The sequence below is a fragment of the Poecilia mexicana genome, unplaced genomic scaffold (genome assembly GCF_051168715.1).
Source record: "Poecilia mexicana isolate PSO_F unplaced genomic scaffold, ASM5116871v1 scaffold_22, whole genome shotgun sequence".
Lineage (NCBI taxonomy): Eukaryota > Metazoa > Chordata > Actinopteri > Cyprinodontiformes > Poeciliidae > Poecilia > Poecilia mexicana.
This window is the reverse complement of record NW_028263391.1, coordinates 17096202-17121742: the sequence shown is the minus strand read 5'-3', so window position 1 is coordinate 17121742 and position 25541 is coordinate 17096202. Positions and strand designations below refer to the sequence as shown.

Genomic DNA, 25541 nt, shown 5'->3' with positions numbered 1-25541 from the left:
TTGCTTATAGATATTTTCCTGACAGCATCATTGCTTAACATGCGGCACTCAAAGCAGGAGATGTTAAAAATAAATGAATCATAGACAGATACATTTTTAATATTCTTCTTAATGAATGTGACTTTTTAACCGCCAAGGTTTGAAATTATGTCATCGGAGGATAACGGTAACGGGTCCCGTTCGGATTTAGTGTAAAATATTCCACGGGACCATCCGAATCTTGGCAAAAACTGCTACTTCCAGAGGGGATCTCAGCAGCAGGCTGCAGCACTGTGTGGTGCCTGAGGTGTGGTGACATGATGTGGGCTGACAGGTGGCACTGTGGGTAATAGGGCTAAAACTCCCATCATGCAGCCTGCTGAGACCCATTCCTATCACTTTGGCTGGCCAAATGTGCTCACCTACTCAGCCGCTTCTCGCTCATTACCGCATTGTGATTAAAAGCTGCGGCAAAGTCACAACTGGGATGTAGCTTTGAGGTGTGGTGTGACTGAAATTAACTGAGAAGTAAAGCTTAAAGCTGTGTGCACACAGTCGGCAGATTATAGCAACAGACCGCGCTGCATACAGTAACTGTCTTTCAGCAGGTCAGTCACCATTTAAATGCACTCATGGTAAAATAGGTTTAGTCGAGGCAAATCCTTAAACAACCTTGCTATGCTGTCGTTATGTGTTGCTATTATCTGCCATCTTAACAGAATGATGTAAAAGTTCAGTCACATCATGTCTTATAACATCCCCACAATTTCCTTGCATGTGATTGGATATTTAACATTTCATAATGATTTCCATGATTGCATTTCCAATGGTTAGAATTAGTTTTTGAATTAAATTGCAATTAAATCCATATGCGATCAAAAAAGTGATTCATCCACAAACTTTGTTCACAGACTAATGTTTTCAACACTGTATGTTTGTTAATTATGATTTTCTGCTAATGAAAACAAATTCAATTTAAGTTTGTTTTTCTGTGATGTTGTTTTCAAGTTAATAAGTGAACATTATAAATAAAATGACATTGATTGCTTTGCAAAAATAAAAAAGATAATACAATTTCTTTATTTTTCTTCGTTTGAATTAGTTTTTTGAATTAAATTGCAATTAAATCCATATGTGATCGCCGCAATAGAATGTATGTTTCTTTTGTCCGCCAAACAAAACATCTGACACCAATTCAGATCAAGAGATTTCACATAAAGAGTAACCAGCACTGGATCTAGCTGTGCTATGGACTTTATCATTATGCAAAGCAGGCCTTTTGAAGACGTTTCTGACCTATCTACATGCAGAAGTGAACAACACGGCGATGCTCTGCCTCCAACAGCAAAATTCAGATTAGGGTAACTGTTAGGTACACAATAATTTTGCTCATCATTTGAAAACAATGATTTTCCTAATATATATACCCCCAAATGTATTTTTGTTATATATACATATATACAACCTTTTGCACAATGGCAGCATTAAAGACAACATGGGAATCAGTTTTAGATCTTCATCGATTAACTATTGCGCTTTTCAGTATTTTTTTTTTTTTTGGTGGTTTATAATTCGTCTTTAATAGGTAGTTTATAGATTTGAATTAGTGGGTACTTGGTTGGGTATCTATGGGTGAACTGATAATAAATTTGAGGTTAATGACATATTTTTTCAACAGAAGTCTTTGGTATTCTGTTGATGTTACATTCACTCTAAATCCTGAGGTGCATACTGAGATGTTCTCATACTTCCTTTGGTGCAATATCTCAAGCAAAGGAAGTAAACATCCATCAGAGAGATCTTAAAAAGCTATGGACTGATTTATTCATGAGCATCAATCTATTTTCAACTAACCTAATGTAGTTATATTACTAAGAAGAAACAAAAATTACATCCAGCAGAATGGACAGACATCAGATCATGCTTTTGTGCCTTGGCACATCTTGCAGCTTTATGTTTGAAAAGCAGTTCCACAACCGGAAAGACGTACACAAACATTATTAGTTCTTCAACAATTTATTTCTTTTCCATCAAAAGAAATGCACAGATCAGCAAAGCTATTACATACAAATCGCCATACAATAGCAGTTCATTATTTTATTTTTTTTTTTTTGTTGACGTTGAGGGGTGATCGGTTTATTCCATTTGTTGTTTTTACACTGTATCTCGAACATTTGAAGTTATGCTGCATTCAGCAACAAAATAGGAAATACCAACGTTGTTTTTTTTGTTTTTCTTCTTCCACGTTCAACCACAAACTACGTACTGTATCTGGTCAGTTAACAGAATATCGCTCCAGTAAGACTATTGTATTACATACAATATGGAAAAAAAAACAAAAAAACATTTTGCATAGCTTCATTGTAATGTAGATACAGTACTGTAAGGCACTTCATAAAGAACTTTAGGCATTTATTTTACCTTTTGCCACTTCTCTCCAGAAACGTCACTTTAATATGCAATGTTACAACATCTGAATAAAACTTTTCTGTAGTCACATTTTTGCCCACTAAGTATTATCTTCTACACTTCTCTGCTTTTCTTTTGGCATTAAGTCTCAGGTTCGACATTCATACATTGTGCATAATATTGACTGAAACATTGTCTGATAACCCCACACACCCACTATTTTTTCCAAAACACTATAAATAAATACATAAGTAAATAAATATAAAAAAAAAAAATTGTGCAATAACTTGGGGTTATGTTGTTGAAAAGGCAACACACGTCAATAACAAATCCCGAATCTAAAACAGATCAAATAAGTCTGAACAAGTCAGAATCCTGTTTTTTTTTTGTTTCTGTACCAACAGTGGCGATCAACATGACCTCCACTCATCTCTTGTTTTTAATAAAAACATTTCTTTAAGCTTCTTGCCAAACATTTTCAAAGCAATGCTGGGTTGACTGTGTGTGTGTGTGTGTGTGTGTGTGTGTGTGTGTGTGTGTGTGTGTGTGTTGTATCTGTCTGAATAGAGAAGAGGAAAACGCATCTTCTCTATCCCAGCTGGTCTTCGTACTGCTTCCGGAAGCAATCTCCAGCTGGGAAGAAATCCCAGCAGCGCTCCTGATACATCTTCCACACATAGGACTCCTGGGCACCAAGCAGAGACAGTCTTATGAGATTAAAAAAGCCAACTTAAATTAAGGAACTTGAACTCCTCACACAACATTTTTGCATATCAGAGGGAGCAATTCTCTGATTCAGGATCATTTTCTTAACCAATAGAAATTGCTCTTCTCTGCATATTCTCAGCACTTGAAATGTGTTTAAAATCGTTTTAGTTTAACTAGTTTGGTGCACCTCAAACCTAAGTAGCTAACAACTGGTTTTACATCTTTATAATCAAACAAGATCAGACAGATCTTATAATGATACCCTTAGGCTTTGTGCATAGAGAAGATACTCTACCTGACCAGTGTGCTCTGTTTCATCCTTATTGATGAGGTACATCAGAAAAAACCTTAAAAGACAAAGACATCACCGTCAGTTCGTAACATTCTGCGCACAGACAAGAGAGAGAGAAAATGAGATGTGCAGATTCAAATTTGTTACATGATGCCACGTTATTTTTGGACAATCAATGTCTGAGGCGAGAGTCTAAACAAAGCAACAAAACCCTGCCTCCATCCCCGAATCACCTGCTGCTTTCAAAATCAGGTGTAAATGGCAACGAGCCACCATATCTCTGTGGGCGTCACAGCATGCCGGTTCATAATGAATACTGCATGAGAGCGCACTATGGCAAACTTATTTTCCAATAAAGTTCATAGCATTAAATAGTAATGAAGCGAGATAATGAGGTCGTCTCGGATCCACTGGCTAGCTGACTGTGAGAGCAAATGGACTGAGACTTTCTGTTGTTAGTGGTGTTATGCAGAAGCCATGGCCAAAGCAGGGAGTTCAGAGGAAGCACACCGGGGGGGAGGGGCATCTCCTGGATCGAGTTATCTGGATCGTTTCGCCCCACGTACTGTGCCAATGCGCTAAATCTACCAGTCAAATAGTTAAAGATCAAAAGCAACACATGATGAGGAAAAATGGACGTACTAATTACCGTGAAGGTTTGTACTTACAGGTAGTTGGCCAAATTGTGCTCTTGCAGGGTGTGAGTCTCGAAGCCATGAGGCGTTGTGTCAAAGTAGTCGTTACCAATGCCGCAAATGAAACATTTAGTCTGAGGGCAGAAGATAAAAACGTGTTTATAGGATTTATTCTATGTTGCTTCACTAGCATTGCTGTGTTTGATAAGTGTGATATAAGGTATTCTTCCCCAGGTCAGCACCTGATTCATGTTTTATGTAAATACTAAGGCTGAGAAAATTACTCTGAAGAAGGCATGCTAAGTTGTATGTAGTGTGAGAAAAGCATGCAATTTTACTTTGCCTCCATCATACATTTTGTCTAAGATTACCCCATTATGTATGTAATATTTAAATGTATGGATTGACAGAGACAAAACATACACTATTCACAAAAAAAATCCTGAAATTGGGTCAAAATCCCCATTAAATGATGTAAAACATTTTCTTACCTCCATGTCTTCTTTGACTTGTTCCTGCTGATCTCTCAGCTCTCCAAAGGCGTCAATAATCAAACCTACATCCACAAACAGATGTTATGGGCATAAATAAGCATCATCCTGAACACAAACAGTGTTCTGCAGATGCACTTTTGAACTATTTTTCCTTCTTTCATGTTGCAGCTGCAAAAGTCACTCTTTTTAGGGGAGTTTATGAGATGCACTGCAACTGTATTCACACTGCCTGAGTCAATACTTGTAAAATCTCCTTTCGCTTTGTGCTTCTATCAACTTTGCAAATCATCTTTCCTTATTCTTTTTAGAGAAAACCACAAGCTCAGTCAGACTGTATGGAGCAATCTGATAGCAAATTACACGTTTTTAGGTCTGGACTTTGACTGGGCCATCAAAAAACTTTTATATGATTTGGTAAAAACTAATGATCTTTAAAGAGGGGGAGCTTGGATCTTGACTTTGACCAATAGGCGGAAAGCTGAATCTATATCCCCACCTATCAGACTCCCCCTCTCCTCATCTTCCTCCTTTTCCAATTTACAGTCTCATAAAATGTCAGAAGGAAAAGCAAAAGAGAACATGACGAAAATAAAAGAAATCTTAAAAAAACAACAAAAACAAAAGCAGACAAAAGATAGAAACAGAAGGGAATAAAAATATAAGAAAATAAATCAATACATGCTAAAAAAGTAAGAGTAAATAATAACTAAATATATAAATATACAATATGAAAAATTTGAAAAAATAAGGAAACTAATAAAATTTACATTTTAAATTTCATTTTTAATTTAAAAATGATAAACATATTAGTTTGCGTCTAACATGTGAAAGTTCTAAACTGTCAAACAAGTTTAGAATTTTTTTTTTCATGAAATATTTAGCAAATTAATTACTTTATCAAGCTATCTATTCATTTCTACATGTATTGACAGTTTTGTACCACTTGTCTTTCTTGTATCACAGAACCCTCTCCGGCTATAAAGTGACAAAATCTAAAAGAGTTGATCGGGAAGTGAGGAGTACGTAATACAAAATATCAGACAGCATCTTTGAGCCAAATGAAACAGATCGTTTTATCCTTTCCTAAAAACATTTCTAGTAAAAACTGTGTGTACACTTGACAAACCTACCTTGAATGATAGCCAGCAGGATAACAATGACAAAGAAGAAGAACGTAATGTCAAAAAGGATGCGGTAGAGTTCATACGGGTCGCCCGCCGGGTCCTCGATTTCGTCCCCGATGCCGCCTCCTGCTCTCACCCCAACGTACATGTGGAACAGATAGCACTACGACAACAAAAATGGAGAATTGTTTTAAGTGTGAGAACGAGACACAAGTTAAGTTGGAGAGAAAAAAACAACAACAAAACAATTAAATGGCGTTTTCCGTTCACCGTCATCATGTCATCACACTTCATGTCTGGCTCATCGTCATCCGCGCTCTTGTTGTAGAACTTCCTGAAGAAGTTAAAGGCCACCACAGTGTAGAGATAGACCACGACTGCCAGCAAGCCGACTGTCAACACAAGCTGCAGAGGAAAATGGGGAACAGTCATTACCATCTGCCACTGTACTGTTATTACATGTTTTGGTTTGAAACGTAATCAGCACAGCAGAGGCAGGTTTGACAATCACCACTCGTTCTCTTTAACAAGGAGAACAGTGGGATCTCTGTAGAGAGGAGCAGGTGAGATCAAAAGAGCTGCAGCATTTATTTGCTAGTCATAAATCAAATTTAAAACATTTAATTTTACATTTAACATAAGGCTCTGTCCAGACTTGGCCCAAACACTAATCTGCATGTCAGCTTAAAAGTTAAAATCAAGGAAGCTGCAAAAAATTAAACTTGGACTACAAACATGATTGATGGATCTACCCACAGGCCAATGACTTTGAAAAGTCTCAGTAATTCCTAAAGGTCTCAAACATTTTAGATTTTCTCTCACCTCTGAGACTATGATGAAATTAAAGTTTGATTTATGCCTCTGGTTATTTTATAGTTGTGGTTCAGAATGCAAGAAAATTTCAATGAGAAAACTAAATTCTTTATCAGCCTTACTGCATATTACCCTGCATAACCTATAAGTTGTTTTTAAAAGCAAAAAAAACAAAAAAACTGCACATACAGGTCAGGCAGTATTCAAGCCTGGTTTTAGTTGAACCAAAAAATGCTCCAAAATGCACTAGTTAAAATGTGTTTAACTAGTGTACTCAGTTTTGACTGCATATGTAACTGCAGTGATATAGTGAAAGTTGGTTAATTGTTTAAAATACTTCAATTAAAAATTCTACTTACTTCTCTTGACTTACAAAGCAACAATTAAAGACTGTGATATTCTTTTGCCGATTGTAGCTCGTAGGCTAAATCTATTGTGTGCCTCACACAAACCTTACCCTCAATCCTTAACTCAGCACTGACCCCTGTTGTCTAGAAGAAAACTTGCCTCCATCTTCTTACCTGTTTGCCATTATGAGTGACGGAGGACAGGATTGTGCGGAGGGTCTTGAAACCCATGGCGATGTCCAGCAGATGGGCAGCGAAGAAAAAGTTGTTGTAGTGGCCCAGAATGGACATGGTTGTGTACCAAACTAGATACAGGAATGACTATTGCAGACACAAAATGATCAGAATCAATAACTGAGTGACACAAAAAGGAAAATCCCAAAATATGATTGTCACTTTTCATGTCGACTCACGTTGTCCGTAAACACCACTCCCATTTTCCAGACGTGGTATTTTGTATCGATTGAGCTCAGCCTGGAAAAGGAAAGAAGCTGATATTAATCATTCATATTTTCTGTTTGCCCTCCTTTTTTTCATATACAGTTCCAGTCCCGTAGCTATTTATTGCTCCAATCTCACACCATGACACTAGTGATGCCTCCTTGGCAACCGTCTCCTCTGTGGGGTTGAAATCCAGAGCACTCTTGTCCAACCCCAGCAGCTCTGCTATCCTCTCTGCTCCGTACAGGTCTCCATACTTTTTAATCACCTGCAAACAGCAGTCACAAAAATAAACAAACAAGTGAGAAGACGAGCAGGGAGGCTCCTCTTTTGCTTTTACTTTAGAGCTCGTGTGGATTACAGATTTAACCAAGAAAACAAATATTTAAACAACTTACTTTGCGTTTGACGAATTTATCCCAGTAGTTGTTGGGAAAGGAGCTGATAAAAGCCACAAAAGCACACATAAAAATTAAACCACTGTTACAGCTAAGAGAGAAATAACTCTCTGAGACAAACTCACGGGGTGTTGATGACCAGCCTGTCCCACTGTCCTTTAATGTCGTCATCAGACGGCTGCTCGGTAATATAGAGGCCTGCAAACTCCAGCTTCCTAGCTATTTCCTTTTCTCGTTTGAACACAACCAGAGGCACCTTGTGTAAAGAAAAACACGTCTTTAGGTTAAAGTTTTAAACACTAACATCCCGCGATTTTTTAGAGAAACAGAGATTATAAATACTAAATTGAATTTCATGTTCAAGAAGTCAAAACAAAATAAGTCTTTGAAAAATACAATGAAAAATCTAAGATTAAATTTGAATAGCAATACGATTCCTGAGTGGGTTTTTTTAACAGCTTTATTTAATCGAGGCAGAGAAAAGCTATTTTATGAAGTTTTCAAGATGGTTCCCACTCAAGAAAGAAAAAATCTACCTATCTAATAAAGCTACCACCACGATGCAGAATGTTTACATATAACCATTATATAGTTTTGTCCAGGTAGTGCTAAAGTTCAAGGGAATGAATAGTTTTGCAATGGACAGCTTACATAATGACATTTTTTGTCAATATACCTTCAAATAGTAATATCCCACCACACACAGGAAAGATATGATGGTATGTAGTATTGCCAGACAACGAAGTGTCGGTGCCATGTAACCGGTGCTTTCCTGCAGGACAAAGTACTCGAGGGCTCCTTCATCCTCCTCCTCTCCTTCTCTGCCTTTCCGGTTCCAGGGGTCTTCATCTTCAGAGTAATCACCGGTCACCTAAAAGAGCATTTTATTAACATGTATAAAAACAAGCAAACAAGGTCACATCCTCAGTCGTAATATCAGAATGGTCTAAAAACAAATGTACCTTGTAGAAGAGAAGTATGAAGTTGATTGCAAAGGCAACAAAAAGTGCCAAGAAGCGCAAGTTGTAGAAATTTCTAGCCAGGTAGTTCTATAAAGAAATTATGAGAATAATGTCTGCATGAGTTATATATGCAACTTATTCAATTACAGTTTTCTTTACAGTTCTGATGCTTCATTTAAAAAAAAAAAGAACTAAGAATGCATTTGTTGTAAGCAATACATTTTCATGTTGATATGTGATCAGGTTTTTATGTAAAGTCTAAACTTAATGCTGCAGGCTAAATGCTGTAGCTTGACAGCTGCTCAGAAACATCACAGGTGAGCTTTTTAAATACCAAGACCAAAAAAAAAACATTAGGTGGTTGAAGTCTGCAAAAAAGGCAAAGCATTTGTCTGTATTTTATAGTCTAAATTTGTCTTATCCTGTTGTCATGACAACTGCCTCCAAAGCAATGTGTGGGTGTGCTTGGTTATTCACTGTTAAACCTGATGAACAGTGAGTAATTCCTTGTTAGTCAGTCTCAACCATAACAGATTTTAAGATGCTTTGGCCAAGCGAAAGGATTTGATTTGGTGTTGAGAGTAATCATAGGTAAACTTCTGACCAGCATTTTAGTCTGGTAGATTTCTAAGCCAGCCAGAAAGCTGGCCATAAAGGCCTCTGGTGGTTCTTTCCTCAGGCCGAGCCTCTTCTTTGGGGCTCTTCTCTCCTCTATCGAATGCTGTGGTGGAGCTTCGTCCTTGGCCTTGTCATGGTCCTTTTTCTCACCATCCTCTGAACTGCAAACATAAATTCCATTAGTGACAGAAAGTGTGAAGTATGTGAGGAAAAAAAGTGTTTGAAGAATAAGAGTGAACGCAGAAGTGTTTCTATGCACACAAGTACAAAGTTTGTACTTTATGAAAAACTACACTCACTCTCCCTTCTCTGAGTCTGATTTGTAGTCTCCATTTGAAGCCTTCTTCTTTGCAGCCATCTGTTCAAAAATTGCATGTTCAACATTTATTTTCAAGTCAAAATTACTGAAGCACAAAATAAATTATGACACAGCACACAAGACAGTTATGGCTCACAGTTAATCTAGTTTGCTTTTGCTTTGCACAAACACGCATGTCCCGAGAACTTCTTTATATTTTGTCAGACTGCAACCGCAAATGTCATTATTAGTGATGTGAATGTTTTCTATTGGCATACGTGACACATATGTATAATTGTGAAATGCCTTACAAATAAAAGTCTGGAAAGCATAGTCTGTATATGTAAGCAACCAGCCCGAGTTAATATTTAAGCAGAACTTCTTTTCTGCCATTACATTGCTTTTCAACACATGAATATGTCCATATGTCTGACTGCTGTATTCCTTGGTCTTTCTGATGTTCACCAATGTTTCCAACAAACCAACATGGCAGTGTTGTTCAGACTTTTTTTCCCACATGGTCCAAAATTGTTTAAGGATCTGTAAATTATTATACAACATAAATGTAAAAAAGAAGTATATATATCCCATATTTTTAGGGTCATGTATCGACTGATTTTTATTTTCTTGGCCCCATTAACAGTCTATTATTAACAACAGGAACATGATTTATATGTTCCTGTTTGATATGTTTAAAAATGAACTAAATGCAAATTTGGGTGTACCCAGATCTGGTTTTGAGTAAAAGTTGCTTGATATATGTGGTTCTATTTCTAATGAAATAACAGAAAATAAAGAAAAAACATAATTATTGAAAATGAATATTTTTGGTTTACGTAATATTTGATTGATGTTGTAACATGACTACATTTGAAGAAGTTGAATACAGTACTTTAAAAGGTATTATTACTGACCTCTGCCTTCTTCTGCCTGACAGCGCTGGCTATTGATGGAGCATCTCCCACCACCACCTCCGATACGTCCCCCAAACCTGGCTCAGTTCCATGCTTGCCCTCCCTCCTTGGCTGTATGTTGAGCAGCTCCGCCATCAGGTCAGCCTCCGCTGCATCGCCCTGAGCCATCTGACCCATCTCCTCCAAAGCTGAGGCATCGTTGGCCTCCATTTTTTCTGTTTCTAGGACATCTCCATGAATCCCAAACTGAGTGGGGTCGGGCATGTTTCCCAAAATATCCGTCACCTTCATATTCTTAGCCCCTTCGACCAGGCCACCCCCAAACATAGTGGTCCACAAGATGTGGAAGAAACCCCAAACCAGGCTGTAGATAAAGTGGAAAAGACCAGTGATGATCATCCAGAAAAAAGAGAAGAAGCCCTTCACCATCTCCCTCACACTCATCTTCCTGAATCTCCGATACTGCCGCCTCATGCTCTTCAGAGTGAGCAGTTGTCGGAAGTGACACAGGTTCTTTCTCATTGAGATGCAGGCGATTGTGAAAGCTGAGGAAGACTCCATCATGACGTTCTCCTCTTCTTCCTCGTCCTGGTTCTCCACTACATTTTGGCTCTCGTCCTCATCTTCGTCAGAACGCTCAACAGGATCCGGCTCTGAGATCTGAGAAGCCAGCTGCATTTCAAAGATAGTGTCCTCACAGAAGTTGACAAACAGCTCCATCTTCTCACTCTCCCCACCCTCATTGACCACATCGAATATGAACTGCCGCTTCGACTCTTTCACCTGAGGCTTTTCCCACTGCGTGCGACTTGACTCGCTGATCTCAAAGTAGACCCTCTCGATGCGTTTGGCTCCACCCATGATCTCAATACGACCCAAGAAAGGCTCAAAGTAGCTCAGGACGCTTTCAGCCAGGTTAAGGAACGTAGAGAGACGAGCATCATGGGGCATATGCTCCGAAAGATTGGTGAGTAACACGGCCACATTGAAGCCGATGTCCTTTGCTGGTTCGTGAAATCTCTCCACAAATTGTTTGTAACTGAACATGTCGTTCTCATCAGCCTCAGCGCAGGAGAGAAGAAACTCAATTTCAGACTGAGAGTACTGCTTCTGGTTCTCCATGGACTTTTGAAAGTCCTTCTTAGAAATGACGCCTTTACTCTCTGAGTCGTATTCCCTAAAACTGTCTGATGTCGTCAAGTCCTTCAACTTGAGGAACATGTCAAAAAATTTCAGAATCATCTCCACGTTACTTGAAGACTCCACCAAGGTGTCAACCATCTGTTTGCCAATAGTTCCATTCACAACGTTACCTGTTAAGCAACAAGGTGATTGAATAAGGGTTGATTAGGAATTACATTGATGGGAAAAAGGTGTAGTGCTGAACTTTTTTTTTTTTTTGCATTTTGTTATGTTTCAAACACTAACTTCAATTTATTTTAATTGGGATTTTTTTTGCAATAAACCAACAAAGCACTGGAAAATGTCACATGGTTTTAAAAATTATTTACAAATAAGTTTCTGAAAATGTGACAACCATTTTGTATTCAGTGTGTCTAATTGGACTTTGTAAAACCACCTTTTGATGGAATTACAGCACAATGTTTTTTTGGGGGAATGTCTCCACTAGTAATATAGATCAAGGTCAACAGGATTAAAGGCCATCTGTACGTTCTGCCACAGATTCATTTGGATTTAGGTCTGGACTTTGACTTGCCCACTCTAAGATACAAGCCTGCTTTGCCATAAATCATTCATCTGTAGCTCTGCGTTTATTTTGTAAGGTACTGCCCTGATGGAAATATCTATTTTTAAAGAAGCTCTGTCAATCTCCCATTCAACCTTGACCAACTTCCCTCTCTGCTGAAGAAAAGCATCCTCCACATCATGTTGATACCACCACATTCTAATGTTTTGTTTATGGTAATGTAACTTTTTTGTGTGATTTTTCACATGAAGCTAAAAAAAAATGTAGATGAGACATTTGGGTCTCATCTGTCCAAAGTACATTCCCAAACACGCTTGGTCTGACCCCTGCAAGGCTTTATTTAGCACTTCTTTCTTCAAGTAAAGTCTTTCTCTTTGGCACTCTTCCATAACATCCAGATTCATAAAGTGCACCATTAATAGATGTTCTGTCCAGAATTTCTCCCATTTGAATTCTCTGCATCTTCCCTAAAGTAACAATGTTTTTGTAGGAAGGCAAAAGTGCCAACTATTTTCAGATCCAAAGCTTGGAATATTGTTTTATAGCTTAAATCTTTCATTATGCCTGACTTCCATATCCCTTGCTCTTTATTATGCCATGTGCTAAATCTAAATTACATGCAGAGGGATTTATTGACAAGCAACATTTGAATGTCATTGTCTGCACTGTATTTCGTAGGGGTATCAGAGGTAAGGGGGTGCAATTTCATTGCGAGTCACTCTTAATTTTTATTTATTCAAAGATTTTGAAGACCTTGGCTCATTTTACCCCACCATTTATAGTTGTTGCTTTGATTTGGCCTATCCTGTGACAATCACAACAAAATACATTGACTGGGTCTTTAACTTGGCATTATGTTAAAAAAAGTGCAAGTTGCATGAATACTTTTTGTAAGATTCAGAGGATCTAACAGTTGGTTATATACATTTCTATTTCAATCATGAAGTAAACGTACCTTCTAGAAGAGAAAGCATCATGACGATCATGTCCTGCTGCAGGTCCAGGAGCTCCTTCAGTAATTCAATCTGACTGGAGTCCTGTTGTGAGAAGGGAAAAAAATATCACTCAGACAACTGATGGCCTTCCTGTAGGGATTGCTCTGCACTACTTAATAACCCTGAGCTGAGTCTCAAGTGATCAAGGCTGCGTCGGATTCTGCTGGGGGCCAGACGGTCCCTCAACTCGACATCCATCGATCATCACCAGGGTTGATGTTATTTCACCGTCCAGGAGCAGATGGCTGGGCCACTCTGACTCATTTAGGGTCTCTCTGGATCTTGTATTAACCACGCCATAAATCCAAACCTAACTTTGCTGGGTTGAATTAAACCCCCCCGCACCTGTGTTCTGCAACATCTACTGTCACACCTAAATCCTTAGAGATGATAAGATAAGGTTATAAATCTTATAACTAAATTGGCTGACGTGATTGTATTGCAGTAACACGCTGGTGTTATCATTGAGACTGGAGGGACCTCTAGTGGTGTCTCAGAAAACATTGATGCTGTTCAGGTTTTTTAATTTTAACTGCACAAGTGGTTCCATATAAACAATTATTTGGGCATTTATATTCTGACTTTGACCGAAAATGTACTTTTATATCCACATTACCTCCTATGATATTTATTTAAAGCCAAAATTCTAAACAATTTATGGATTTACAGACAAAAATATGTACAACAGAAAATGCAGTTCAGCTGACAAGTTCATTAGCAAATATTTGACTATACTTTCAACCTTTAGAGAATTTCAAAGCTGACTTCCTATTGCAAGCTGATTCCTCAACAATGTGGCCAAGTCTTTACATGCATATCATTTGTAAAAAACATTGAAATATAACAAGAAAATCATTTTCATTTTAACTGAAAGATGCATACAAGATGTATTGTCTCAACTTTCACCCTGCAAGTATCATCTGTAAAATGATTAGACATTGTTGTAAATATTATGCCAAACTTTTTAGCATAACAGTCTAAGAAGTGGTTGCAAAGCTCACAAATGAAAACAATAGGAACACTTCTATCAAAGAACTACTTCCTCACTTCTGACAAATTCGAGTTTATTTCTGCTGACATACATCAAATACCTGGGATAATTTCATCTGCATGTTGGCAAAGACATGCAAGAAGCCCACAACTGCATCCCACAGCCTGCTGTGAGCCAGACTCTGCTGATTACCGATGCATGGACCCTGGAGGACAAACAATATGGTTCATAGGATGAAAAGAGTGACATGGCTAACTGTGGAGCAGTGTGTGGTAATGCAATACCTGTATATACTCTGTCAAAGAGTTGAAGACCTGTTTGGCAACTGACAGTGCTTTAGAAAAGTTCCTCTGGCCAGCTTCATCAATGACATCCTTACCAGAATAATACCAGTAGAAATCACTGATGGATTCCTAAAAGAGGAACTAATAAGTTAATTGTTGTCTTTTATAGAGGAAAGGCAGGAGGTCTGCATGCTACAGTGGGCTACCTGGAGTCTAAGCAGGTAGTCAACTGTGCTGATGATGATATTGACTGTGGTGGTATTCCCCGTTTGGGTCCTCAGGAAATTTTGAAAATCTAAAACGCACATGACAGACAATTAAGCATAAAGTATGACTTAAATGACTTCCTCAGCCTTCTTCACATTTTGTCACATCCATCTGCTCAGCAATTCTGATCTGCTTCTCAGTCCTATCAGACGAAAAGGAATGTTTGAGGGAAAGAAACTGCAAACATCAAGTTTTTTTGGCTCTTGTTTTCCATACATACATAAAGAAAATAGAGTGAACAGCTAATGTTGTAGACTTCCTGTCCACGGATTCTTACACCTGAGCTGCATCTCTGCAGCTCTTTCAGCATTACACTTCTCACATTGCTCTGAGATATTCAGAAGTTGGGATTTTGCTTTATTCCCTAACTTATTTTAAATTTTTCTACAACTTTATTCTGTCTGCTGTGTTCACTGGACTGCTTTATGTTTATTCACTCTGGCAAACCTCAGAGAAAGGAGGGTTAAAAAAAAGAATGGAGGCCAAACATTTCAAATTTTTATATAAAAAAAATGGAAAACCATTTATAAATTTCCTACCGCTTCATGTATTCACTACTTTGTGTTAGTACATTTGAAAAAAGTTCAAGGCATCAGAATATCTTTTCTAGCAGAAGGACTTTATTTACACCAAATCTGTACTCTCAAATTTTACTGGGCTCCATCAAACATTATCTGAAATTCTGACATTTAAAAGCCAACCTACCATTGTTATGACCCTCACAGAGAAGTTGCAGAAACCTAAAGAGATCCTTAGTGAACTCATCATTTTGTAGAACCTTGGAACCTGAGAACAAGCATAAAATATATATTTTTTAGTTTAAATATTGATCAGTGCTTTTATATCTATGCAGGCATACAAGCTTTCTTAATGTTTGCCTCCTTATAAAGCTGCTTCCTTGTTGACAAACAACCTTAAATCTTGTGCACTATTCTGTTGAGAGCACACATACAAGGTCAAGTGCATCAATCCAAAAATTAAAAAAATACAGGAAGAGAGCTGAGCTTTGTTGTTCACACAAACAAAGCTTTGGTAGATTTAACTCATAATTCACGCTGGTTAGTATTATAAAAATTTTATTAAATAAATAAAGGTCCCAAAGGAAAAAGCAAGCACTGATTTCCTAAACTAAAACATTTCAAACAGTCTTAGGGGTCTAACCGGAGAGTAAAGGAGCATGCATTAGTTTACTCAGTCCAGGGTTCAAATATTGACATTGCATCGCATTCATAAAAAAAAAAAAAGAAAGAAGAGGAGACAGGAACCGGGAGGAAACAAGGAAAGGAAGAAAAAGGGAGCTAGAGCAGTCAAGATGTCAGCACAGCATACAATGAGTAGAATCTAAACCATGTATTTACCCCGCTCACTCACGTTGACTGGGATCGATGACATTAAAACATGATCAGAAGGAAACAAACAAACAAAACAAAGGCAGACATAAGCAAAGGAGAAGACATTGAAATTTAATCAGAATAGGTAGGAACAGGGGAAACAATGATAGGACTATAGATATAGATATATATATTTAATTTACATACACTGATTGGCAACACTGACATACAGCAACAATTATTGCAGTCTTACAGGAAGCACAGGTTGCTCACCGGGCAGGAGTTTAGACGAAAAACAGTAACCATCACTTATGCCTGATCTTATGAGGTGAAAATGAGCTGGGTTATGTATGATTAAAAAAAGTCATTATACTGTATGCAACCCATCAGTTTAATAGAAACATTATATGTAAATGTGTTTGTGACAGTTTTTTGGGACTCAGACAGGACTTTGACATACAGTAGCACAGGTTTGTCTGCGGGATGACATGACAACACGAAACAAGAAACACACATGACATGGAGATGGATTTGAGGAATAACAAACCAAAGAGCAAATGTTCTTGCAAGCTAATCCTATCTCTTTTTTGTTTTGTTTTGTTTTGCAGTCATCTTTGAAGCCATTATGGTCAAAAGCTCATCATGTGAAAATAAGGGGTAGTTTACTAGGTGATAAGGCCACCAGCTGGGCTAAAGCAGATTGCGCCAGAAATCTGTTCACATACAGCATCAGTAAATGGTTAAGCGCCTCATCTGCTGCTCCAATAACACCCACAGATTTTATTATCTGGATTTAATTTTCATTTTAATGAAGATACTGATCTATTAGGAGACGGTTTGCGTATAAAAAGAGCAAATTAACTACTGGATTTTTATTACTGAGGGTCTAGCGTCTCATCACTGACAAATATAAATTTACAGTAAATCTTTCTTCAAATTTTTAAACTGACTTTAATGAACTTTTTTACAACACTTTCAGTCAACTAAATATCCCCCAGAGCAGGCAGGATCAGTCAGAAGCAATGTTGAAGAAGAGCTAGGATTGCAAAGAAGATTTTACCACGTTTATCATCCTTACTCACTTGATCCCTCTTCAGTAACCATCCCCAGGCCTTCGGCTTTGTTTTGCCTTTCAAAGGCATTCAAATCCAGGACACTGAGAAAGAAATGATGCAGAATGAACTTTAAAACACAGAATCTCATTTGTCTGCGTTTTTCAACTTATACAGCAAATTCTACAAAGTTGGGGAAAGAAATCTGCTGTTGAAACATGCAAAAGTCAAAAGCGCTGAGACTCATTTATCGGGTCCCAAAAGCAAAATATTCTATAGTGAAATATTTCAGTTGCCATTTTGAATACCTCAAGAAATTGAACAATTATTCCAAATATTTAAGATTAGCATCATCCTTTTGAAAAAGACATGAATACTGATATATTCATGTCATAGCAGAAAATGTTTCTTTTTCCAATTCATTAAATGACATAAATCTAATTCCATGCTTTTCCATGCTGTGGAGGAAACCTTAAATTTATTATTGACTGCTGTTGCTATGAGAAGCCAATTTTCTACCCCAGTTCTATGTCAAACATGGTGTAACATGGTGTAACTCAGTCAAAAAAAAAAAAAAAAAAAAAAATACATATATATATATATATATATATATATATATATATATATATATATATATATATATATATATATATATATATATATATATATGTATTTTTTATTTTTTTTTTTTTTTTACATTGAACAATTGTATTGTCATTACCTGCATGACATCATCAATCCAGACAGACTTTTGAAAAACCCCACGTCTCTTTTCTCCTTGAGATAATCCAGCATTTTCTGTATAATAAATGCCAGATTATTCAGATAAGCTGAAGTTGGTAAATGGTCAACAAGAGAATCGATGCATACCTGCTGGACCAGGATGTTTCCACCGTTGAGAATGGAGATGCCCAGTTTGAGGGTGAAAGTCACCGTGGCACCAAGTCGACCTGAGATGATGCAGAATGGATGATAAATTGACCAAATATGGCCGCTGCAGGACAGCACACAGGTGTGTGATTTTTACTACCTTTGCTGGCACTAATCATTTGAAGAACCATCTCTGCTGCACCTCGGTCGTGCAGTCGGGCTTGCTGATACAGCATCTTCTGTTTCTCCATTTCCTTTTCCTATTAGAAATCAAGATGTTTGTAAAAAGTATTCACAAAAATAATAAAAAAACAAAGAAACCCTAAAGCAGGGGTCCCCAAGCTACAGCCCGTGGGCCGGATCTGGCCTGCCTCCTCATTTGGTCCGGCCCCCTGAACAATACCAGAGTGCATTCAGTGTTTTTTTTCATATATATGTGGATTTTTCTTCAACCACCAGGGGGACTCTTGAGCAGATATGAAACTTAGTTTCCCTCAATGGAATATATACTAGTCAGTACCAGTCACCGTTTCTCTCACGGTTTTTTTCCATTTGCATTCTGGGTAAAAATCTATCTTCAAACGCCGACTATGTCGTCGGCAGTAATCCAGCCCCCCCCCCCACACACACACACACAGTTTCATCCCGCCCCCATCAACAAAAGTTTTCTAAGGTTTCTTTCTCAAAAAACTAAGACCGGCCCCCGACCAGAAAAGGGAACAGTTATGTGGCCCAAGCAGGAAAAAGTTTGGGGACTCCTGCCCTAAAGGTAACAGTACCTCAAATGTTTTCTCTTTTCCTTCTTCTTCCTCTTCGCCTTCAGCACAACTCTGAAATGGAAAGCAAAAATTTTAAATGCACCATTTCCAAAGAAGCATACAAAAACAGTGTAGGAAATGCTGTACCTTTGCCATCATATCTGCATATGCAATATACAAGGGATCCTCTTCCAACGAACTAATGAAACAAAGAAATGCATTTCTAGTTAGACTTTGCACATCTGACACTTACATCCTAACTATAAATAATCATTTTCAGCCACTTGTTCCAACAACATTAATGAGGTCTCCCTACTTTATACAAAAATGGGCAATTCACACTTAACACCCACGTTATCAGTTGTGAAGAGGTCCAAAGCAATTATGCATCACAGATGGAGCAGCTTGTGCCATTGCCAGGTGGCCAGGTGTGTGTGTGTGTGTGTGTGTGTGTGTGTGACTGTGAATTTACCTGCATTCAGTCAGAGCGTTGTGGCTGAAATGAAGGATGAGCTGGTGTAAAGGGTCCGGTTGCTTTCGGACCTCCTCCTCTTCCTCTTCTTCCACTTTAGGCTGTGTTTTCTGCGCAAAAAGAACAAATCAGAATTATAACCCAGAGTGATAGGGTACAAATTGTTGGGTGCATTTATTTTATTCCACGTCTCAAGAGAATATCAGATAACATGCGCCATACAGACCACATGCTTAATGATGACAGGCATATTTTATACACTCAATCTGGCATTCAAATGCACTCAGAGATGGCGTTGTCAAATGCGGATGGAGTTAAGCATGACTCTCTTATTACAGATATTTATGTTATCTAATAACACAAATATCGGTAACACTTTATTTGAAAGGGGTTGAATAAGACTGTCATGACACTGTCATAAACATGACATAACACCTGTCATGAACATCAATAAGTCTTCATGAATATTTATGACTGTTGTCATAAAGTGTCATTCGGTAAATCATGACACTTTTAATACAAAGTTGACATTATTGAAAATGTCTTTGTTACGACAACTTGACATTAATCTAGACAAAATGTCTTCATTATGACAAGTTGTCATTAACCTAGATAAAATTGACTCTGTTAGCATAGCATTTGACACTGCATTAACACTAAATTACATCTTTATAATTGTTGCTACTTGTTTCACTTTACTTGAGGTAAAAGTTAATATTAATGATACTTAATGACATCTTCATAACTGTTGCTATTTGTTTCACTTTACTTAATGACACTGTAATAACACTTAATGACATATTCATAACTGGTGCTATTTGGTCCACTTTAGTTGATGCAAAAAAAAAAAAAAAAGTTAAGTCTGTTATTAAATCATTTGATAGTGTAATAAAGCTTAATGAAATCTATTGCATGTCCTACTTGTTTGGCTTTATTTCAGGGAGTGGAAATATTAATGTTTTGTTAAATCTTCTGCTAGTGTAATAATTAAATCATTATGACTAGTATTATGACAAATTTATGTGAGATCATGATTTCTTGGTTAATGACAAGTTGTCATAAAGACAATTTTGTCTAGGTTAATGTCAAGTTGTCATAACAGATATTTTCAATGATGTCAACTTTGTATTAAAAGTGTCATAATTTACCGAATGACACTTTATGACAACAGTCATAAATATTCATGAAGACTTATTGATGTTCATGACAGGTGTTATGTCATGTTTATGACAGTGTCATGACAGTCTTATTCACCCCCTTTCAAATAAAGTGTTACCCAAATATCCAATGAGTTCACACACTGAAACCAGGCATGGGCTTATTACTGTAATCAAGGTTTTAAAAAGTTTTAAAAGAGATAAAGGCTTCTGTGATAGGATTTCCACAATTTAAAGTCACTTTAATGTTATGTCAGAGATAAGTGCTGAAATGACCTTGAGCTAAAACACTGTAAATCAAGCTATGAGCTGATAGCTTGACTAATTAATCAGCTAATATCGGCTTGCTGTAGTCGTGAAGTGTGATCTTATAAAGGGCAGAAAAAATGAGACAGCAGGATTAAGTATCTTAAACGTAAAGTTTTGGATACTTAAGTTCTGAAACATTATTTTTTTTTTACCTTAATTTTTCTCTTTTCTTTGGTTATTTATCTTGGTTTCTAAAACAAATGATTTTTTTTTTACATTATTTAGTTTTTTAAGATTATTTAGTTTTAAAAGTAGAGATGCTTTCATCTTATTGCAGAGAAGATGTGTGCGATTGTGATTTTATACATGCATGTGTGTGAAGCTACAAAAACTTCAACTGAAGTGTCTATTTTTGAGCTTCTACACTAAATAGATGAAGTCTGGGAGTAAAGAAAAAAAAAAACTTGAGAAGGACAAACTTAATAAATTAAACCGGTAAGTTGAAGCATTGTGACAGGATGCTTCCTTACCTGTGTTTAACACAACACATCAAGTCGCCCTGACATCAGCAGAGATGTCATGCTTACCTGAAACACAACTCTTCACTACCCTGGTCACCAGGAGTGACTCAGTTACACAAACTGACAATGGCATGACACTGACAAGACGAAGACTGTCGCATATAAACTATGCACAGCTCATAGGTATGTACATGAGGAGAACTGGGGAGGTGAGAGCCATGACTACTTACTGCGAGGTCCTGCACCAGCTTCTCCTCAAAAGAGTACTCCTCTGTTTCTATCCATATACTTTGATATGCCAGAAGGAAGAGGTTAATAGAGCGATGCCTAGCAAGGGGTAAGAGGACATTAAGCCTGGGTTAGACAGGAAGGAAGAGGCCAAAGGAGGATAGGTTCCTTTAAGAAGGGGTTGATGCTGGTTAGTTTAGGGTTCTGGCACATCCAGCTGGTCTCTTTACATGTACAGTCTGTCGATGAGCATTGCTTTCACTCTAACATCTCAGCTCTTGGTTGAAGTACACCTACCCTAGGATTTAGGGAAGTATGTCCAACTAGTCAACCAGGGCAACATTTTTTTACAGAGCACATGTATAGGTGACTCTCAAAAATTAGAATGCCATTTAAATTACTTTTCTGCTGTTAAAGTGTGAATTTCCTCGAAGGTACAGCTAATTAAACACACATTCCATTATATTCTTAAAAAAATTAAAAAAGCAATTTATTTCAATAATTTAATATGCATGTTTTCTCCTTCCACTCAACTTTCCATCAATATAAAAAACAGCTTTTAGCCACTTTAATTACCTTATATGACTTATCCTACTTGTGAAGATATCAATGACGGAGGAGCAGTCGGATATTTTTCTGATGAATTTCTTAGACATAACAATTACTTAAGTAAAATTTTCCATATTCATACCATGAATATTTACACAAACCATCTCAAAGCATTTTATGAGAAAAACAGGTTCAAATTACTTCTGATTTGACAGTAATAAGGAATAAATCAAACTCACAACAATACAATTCAATCAGATTTAATGACACACATAGTCCATTCTGATCTTAAATGCAATAACTGTGTTCACAATGCCAAATGTTACATTTTTGATTCAATCATTGGGGAAAAGAAATACCTTAATTATGATATTCTAATTTGTTGAGATTCACCTTATTAAATAGTTTTCCTCAGGATGATTTTTTGTGACTTTTTTCAAAAGAAGGAAGTTAGATTGAAAAAAAAAATGTTTCTAAGTGTTAAGAATGGATTCAGGCTGACCATGTTACTGCAAATGTGTGGACCTGTGGATTAGCCAGAGATAACCTGAGGCAGAAACTGTGCCCAGAGGGAAACAAGCGTAGCCACAAGCCAGAGAGCAGTACTAGGTTAGCACTTCTTTACCGTCAGAACTGAGAGCAGACTGTCATAGTCTGTGTTCTCATGCATTATCCCCAGCCAAATGTGTCGGAAGGAATTCATGAAGTAATTATTATTTTTGTGCCTATGGGGATGAGGAAGAGGTACAACAGAGTCTTGAGATAGGGGACAGAATAAGGACTGAAAAGAGAGACAAAAGAAAAAAAAAAGATGACATCTGACAAAGCATAAAGTGCTACAGAGAAGCTTCATTTTCACACTTCTCATATAAATATCTACAGGAAAGTAAGAAGCCTCCGCTTTGTGCATAGCATCCAGTAATTATTACCTACTCTGAGTCATATGTTACTGTCAACAATGCTGAATAAATGAGTCATGCTGTCAGAGAGGCGGGCAGGATCTGAGCACATATTGAAGAAGACCACCCTGAGGTATCGTGCTTGTTAATTGTTTTCCTCGAAGCTGTGAGCACTCTGCCTGACGTCCTCTGATTGAGTTAGAGAGCAGCAGGCCATAAAATTACAACTGCTCATTCCTTCCTTCTTACATGTCACAATAGCAGCTGCAGGCTATGTATGTGTATTCTAAATAGAGAGAGGCAAGTCATTAATGTGGGGTCAGGAACCAGGAAGGAGAAACAAAAGAGCTGAACAAACAGCAAAAGTAGACATTACAGTGGGAAAAGAAATCCTGAAGCATTTACTGAACCATTTCTAATGTGTTCAAGGTGCCGAGAGGCTTCCTGCAGAGTTTTGCCATAATCTCATTAAGGTAAAAAGGTAAAAGTAATTTTATTTATATAGCACATTTTCAGCAACAAGGCAATTCATGGTGCTTACCGTTAAAGAGGATTGGATGGAGACCTTTTAAAAATGAAGGGAACTATGAATGTTTTTAGTTTAACTGTGCACAATGCAGTACCTTGGTAGATTATAAAGGGGGGCCATTCGGAAGCAGGCAACAACTGCACGCTTTCGCTGTTTGGAGAGCAACTTCTGCCACACGCACTTCTTGGATCTCAGTGGCTGCTCCACCTAAGGAGGGTAGATAAGTATTAAAAGTAGTAAGACAGCTTTTTGTGCTGGCTGTGCCAAAAAAAAACAACAAATTTAAATGAATTCTACAAATTCTGGTAAAAAAAAAAAAAAAAGAGTGGATTGAGGTCTTGCCAGAATCATGATGGGATATTTTGGATGACAAGTGAAAGTGTGGTTTCTTGGCAAACTTGTTTAATTTATAACCTTAGTGGGCAAAAAAATAAAAAATAAAAAATACTTGCACATCTAATGTGCTTTATCATAATTCCAACTAAGGAAACAACAGTTACAATCATCATTATAAAGTAAATATTAATATGACATTCATATCTATGTTTTTGTGTGTAACTTTCTGACTATAACAACATGGTTTATTTTATAGCAAAGCGATAATAAAGTCCAACCATCTATTCACATGTGTCAAACTCAAGGCCCGCGGGCCACATGTGGACCCCTCCCCCCACCCCCCAGCATTTTATAGGCCCATGATTGATTTAAAATAGGGTTTGAGCACGAATTGACTACAAACTACATCTCCCACAATGCATTCCGATTGTTACCAGCCAACATTACGGCTTCTTGCCACTAGAGAGCAGCAGAGTCACCTCAAGCTGATTATTGATTTTTCCACCGAATAAAACTGAGACATCGACAAGCTAACATCAAAACGTCCAAGAAAAGAAAAATCGATTTACAAGTAAGACTGTGAATGAAGATGTGTGTGAGTTGGTGTCAGGGCGGCAGGTCGCGCTAGATGTTATCTTGACCGACAACATAAAAAAATAAAAAAAAATCGGTCATGTACTATTTTTATCCGTGAAAGTACAATCATATTAACATCGACTATTTAGTCGCATTTTATGCGGTTTAGTTAATATTCACCGTGAATCCAGATCCCATCACAAATTAAGCAGATAAATGTATCTACATTTTTCTCGTAGTGACAAAAACCACTGACTGAGGCCCCAATAACTTTTAATAAATTAAATTAAGCGACTTCACTTAAATTAGCATCACTTCACCCGCTGGGGTCTGAACGCAGTTCCTCCTGGTTCCCATCTGCCCTTTTACCAGGATTATTTATTTTTATTTTTTTATTTGCGTGGTTTCGCTTCTCCGAAACCGACAGATTTTACGTCTGCAGCTCCTCCAGAACACCGCTCTCCTGGGCGTTCAGGACTCTGTAGAACCATTTGTCTCTGCTAATGACATCTTCAATACTTTTTTTGATCCCAGGCTTAGTTTATGGACTGAACAGACAGAAAACAGTTACCATTTTACATTTTGAACTGTTGATTTTATTTTTGAACCATTTTTTTATGGTTCAAAAATAAATTTTTTAATTGTATAGTGTTGATTTTATTTTTGAAACCTTATTTATTGTAAAGTGTTGATTTTATTTTTGAACCATTTTTAATTGTAAAGTGTTGATTTTATTTTTGAAACCTTATTTATTGTCAAGTGTTGATTTTATTTTTGAAACCTTATTTATTGTTAAGTGTTGATTTTATTTTTGAACCATTTTTAATTGTGAAGTGTTGATTTTATTTTTGAAACCTTATTTATTGTAAATGTTGATTTTATTTTTGAAACCTTATTTATTGTAAAGTGTTATTTTATTTTTGAAACCTTATTTATTGTAAAGTGTTGATTTTATATTTGAACCATTTTTAATTGTAAAGTGTTGATTTTATTTTTCAAACCTTATTTATTGTAAAGTGTTGAGTTCATTTTTGAACCCTTATTTATTTTGAAGTGTTGATTGTCTGAAAGACCTTACACATGAATTGCCCCATATGGGGTTTGAACCGACGACCTCAGCATTACCAGCACCGTGCTCTAACCTGCTGAGCTAACTCACCTACCTTACAAACTGTTGAGTTTCCATGGATTTAAGAAGAACTTACATGATCTTACCACAATGAAGATATGATAAAATTGCTTATATTCCAATGTTTTTCAAAACAACATACATAATATTTTATTTTCCAGAGATTTTGTATTTTGAAGTGTTGATATTATTTTTGAACCATTTTTTA

General features: G+C 37.1%; 1 protein-coding gene across 1 annotated transcript in view; it reads right to left on the bottom strand.

The window, feature by feature from the left end:
* Positions 1–1976: 1976 nt before the first annotated feature.
* Positions 1977–25541, bottom strand: part of LOC106905108 (ryanodine receptor 3) — a 114916-nt gene continuing 91351 nt past the window's right edge. Inside the window, exons 76-106 of the mRNA XM_088002843.1 lie at positions 23387–23499; positions 21318–21414; positions 19161–19270; positions 18836–18887; positions 18710–18760; positions 18091–18190; positions 17931–18010; positions 17782–17858; positions 17091–17164; positions 16036–16053; positions 15383–15463; positions 14617–14705; positions 14411–14539; positions 14227–14331; positions 13096–13177; positions 10433–11745; positions 9520–9578; positions 9207–9381; positions 8603–8689; positions 8317–8511; positions 7766–7896; positions 7641–7683; positions 7383–7510; positions 7215–7275; positions 6976–7122; positions 5912–6046; positions 5648–5804; positions 4515–4579; positions 4057–4157; positions 3392–3443; positions 1977–3073 (exon numbers count right to left, since the gene is read on the bottom strand). Of these exons, the coding sequence (XP_087858969.1) occupies positions 2978–3073; positions 3392–3443; positions 4057–4157; positions 4515–4579; positions 5648–5804; positions 5912–6046; positions 6976–7122; positions 7215–7275; positions 7383–7510; positions 7641–7683; positions 7766–7896; positions 8317–8511; positions 8603–8689; positions 9207–9381; positions 9520–9578; positions 10433–11745; positions 13096–13177; positions 14227–14331; positions 14411–14539; positions 14617–14705; positions 15383–15463; positions 16036–16053; positions 17091–17164; positions 17782–17858; positions 17931–18010; positions 18091–18190; positions 18710–18760; positions 18836–18887; positions 19161–19270; positions 21318–21414; positions 23387–23499 (4203 nt within the window). The 3' untranslated portion in view covers positions 1977–2977. The remainder of the gene's footprint in view (positions 3074–3391; positions 3444–4056; positions 4158–4514; positions 4580–5647; positions 5805–5911; positions 6047–6975; positions 7123–7214; positions 7276–7382; positions 7511–7640; positions 7684–7765; positions 7897–8316; positions 8512–8602; positions 8690–9206; positions 9382–9519; positions 9579–10432; positions 11746–13095; positions 13178–14226; positions 14332–14410; positions 14540–14616; positions 14706–15382; positions 15464–16035; positions 16054–17090; positions 17165–17781; positions 17859–17930; positions 18011–18090; positions 18191–18709; positions 18761–18835; positions 18888–19160; positions 19271–21317; positions 21415–23386; positions 23500–25541) is intronic.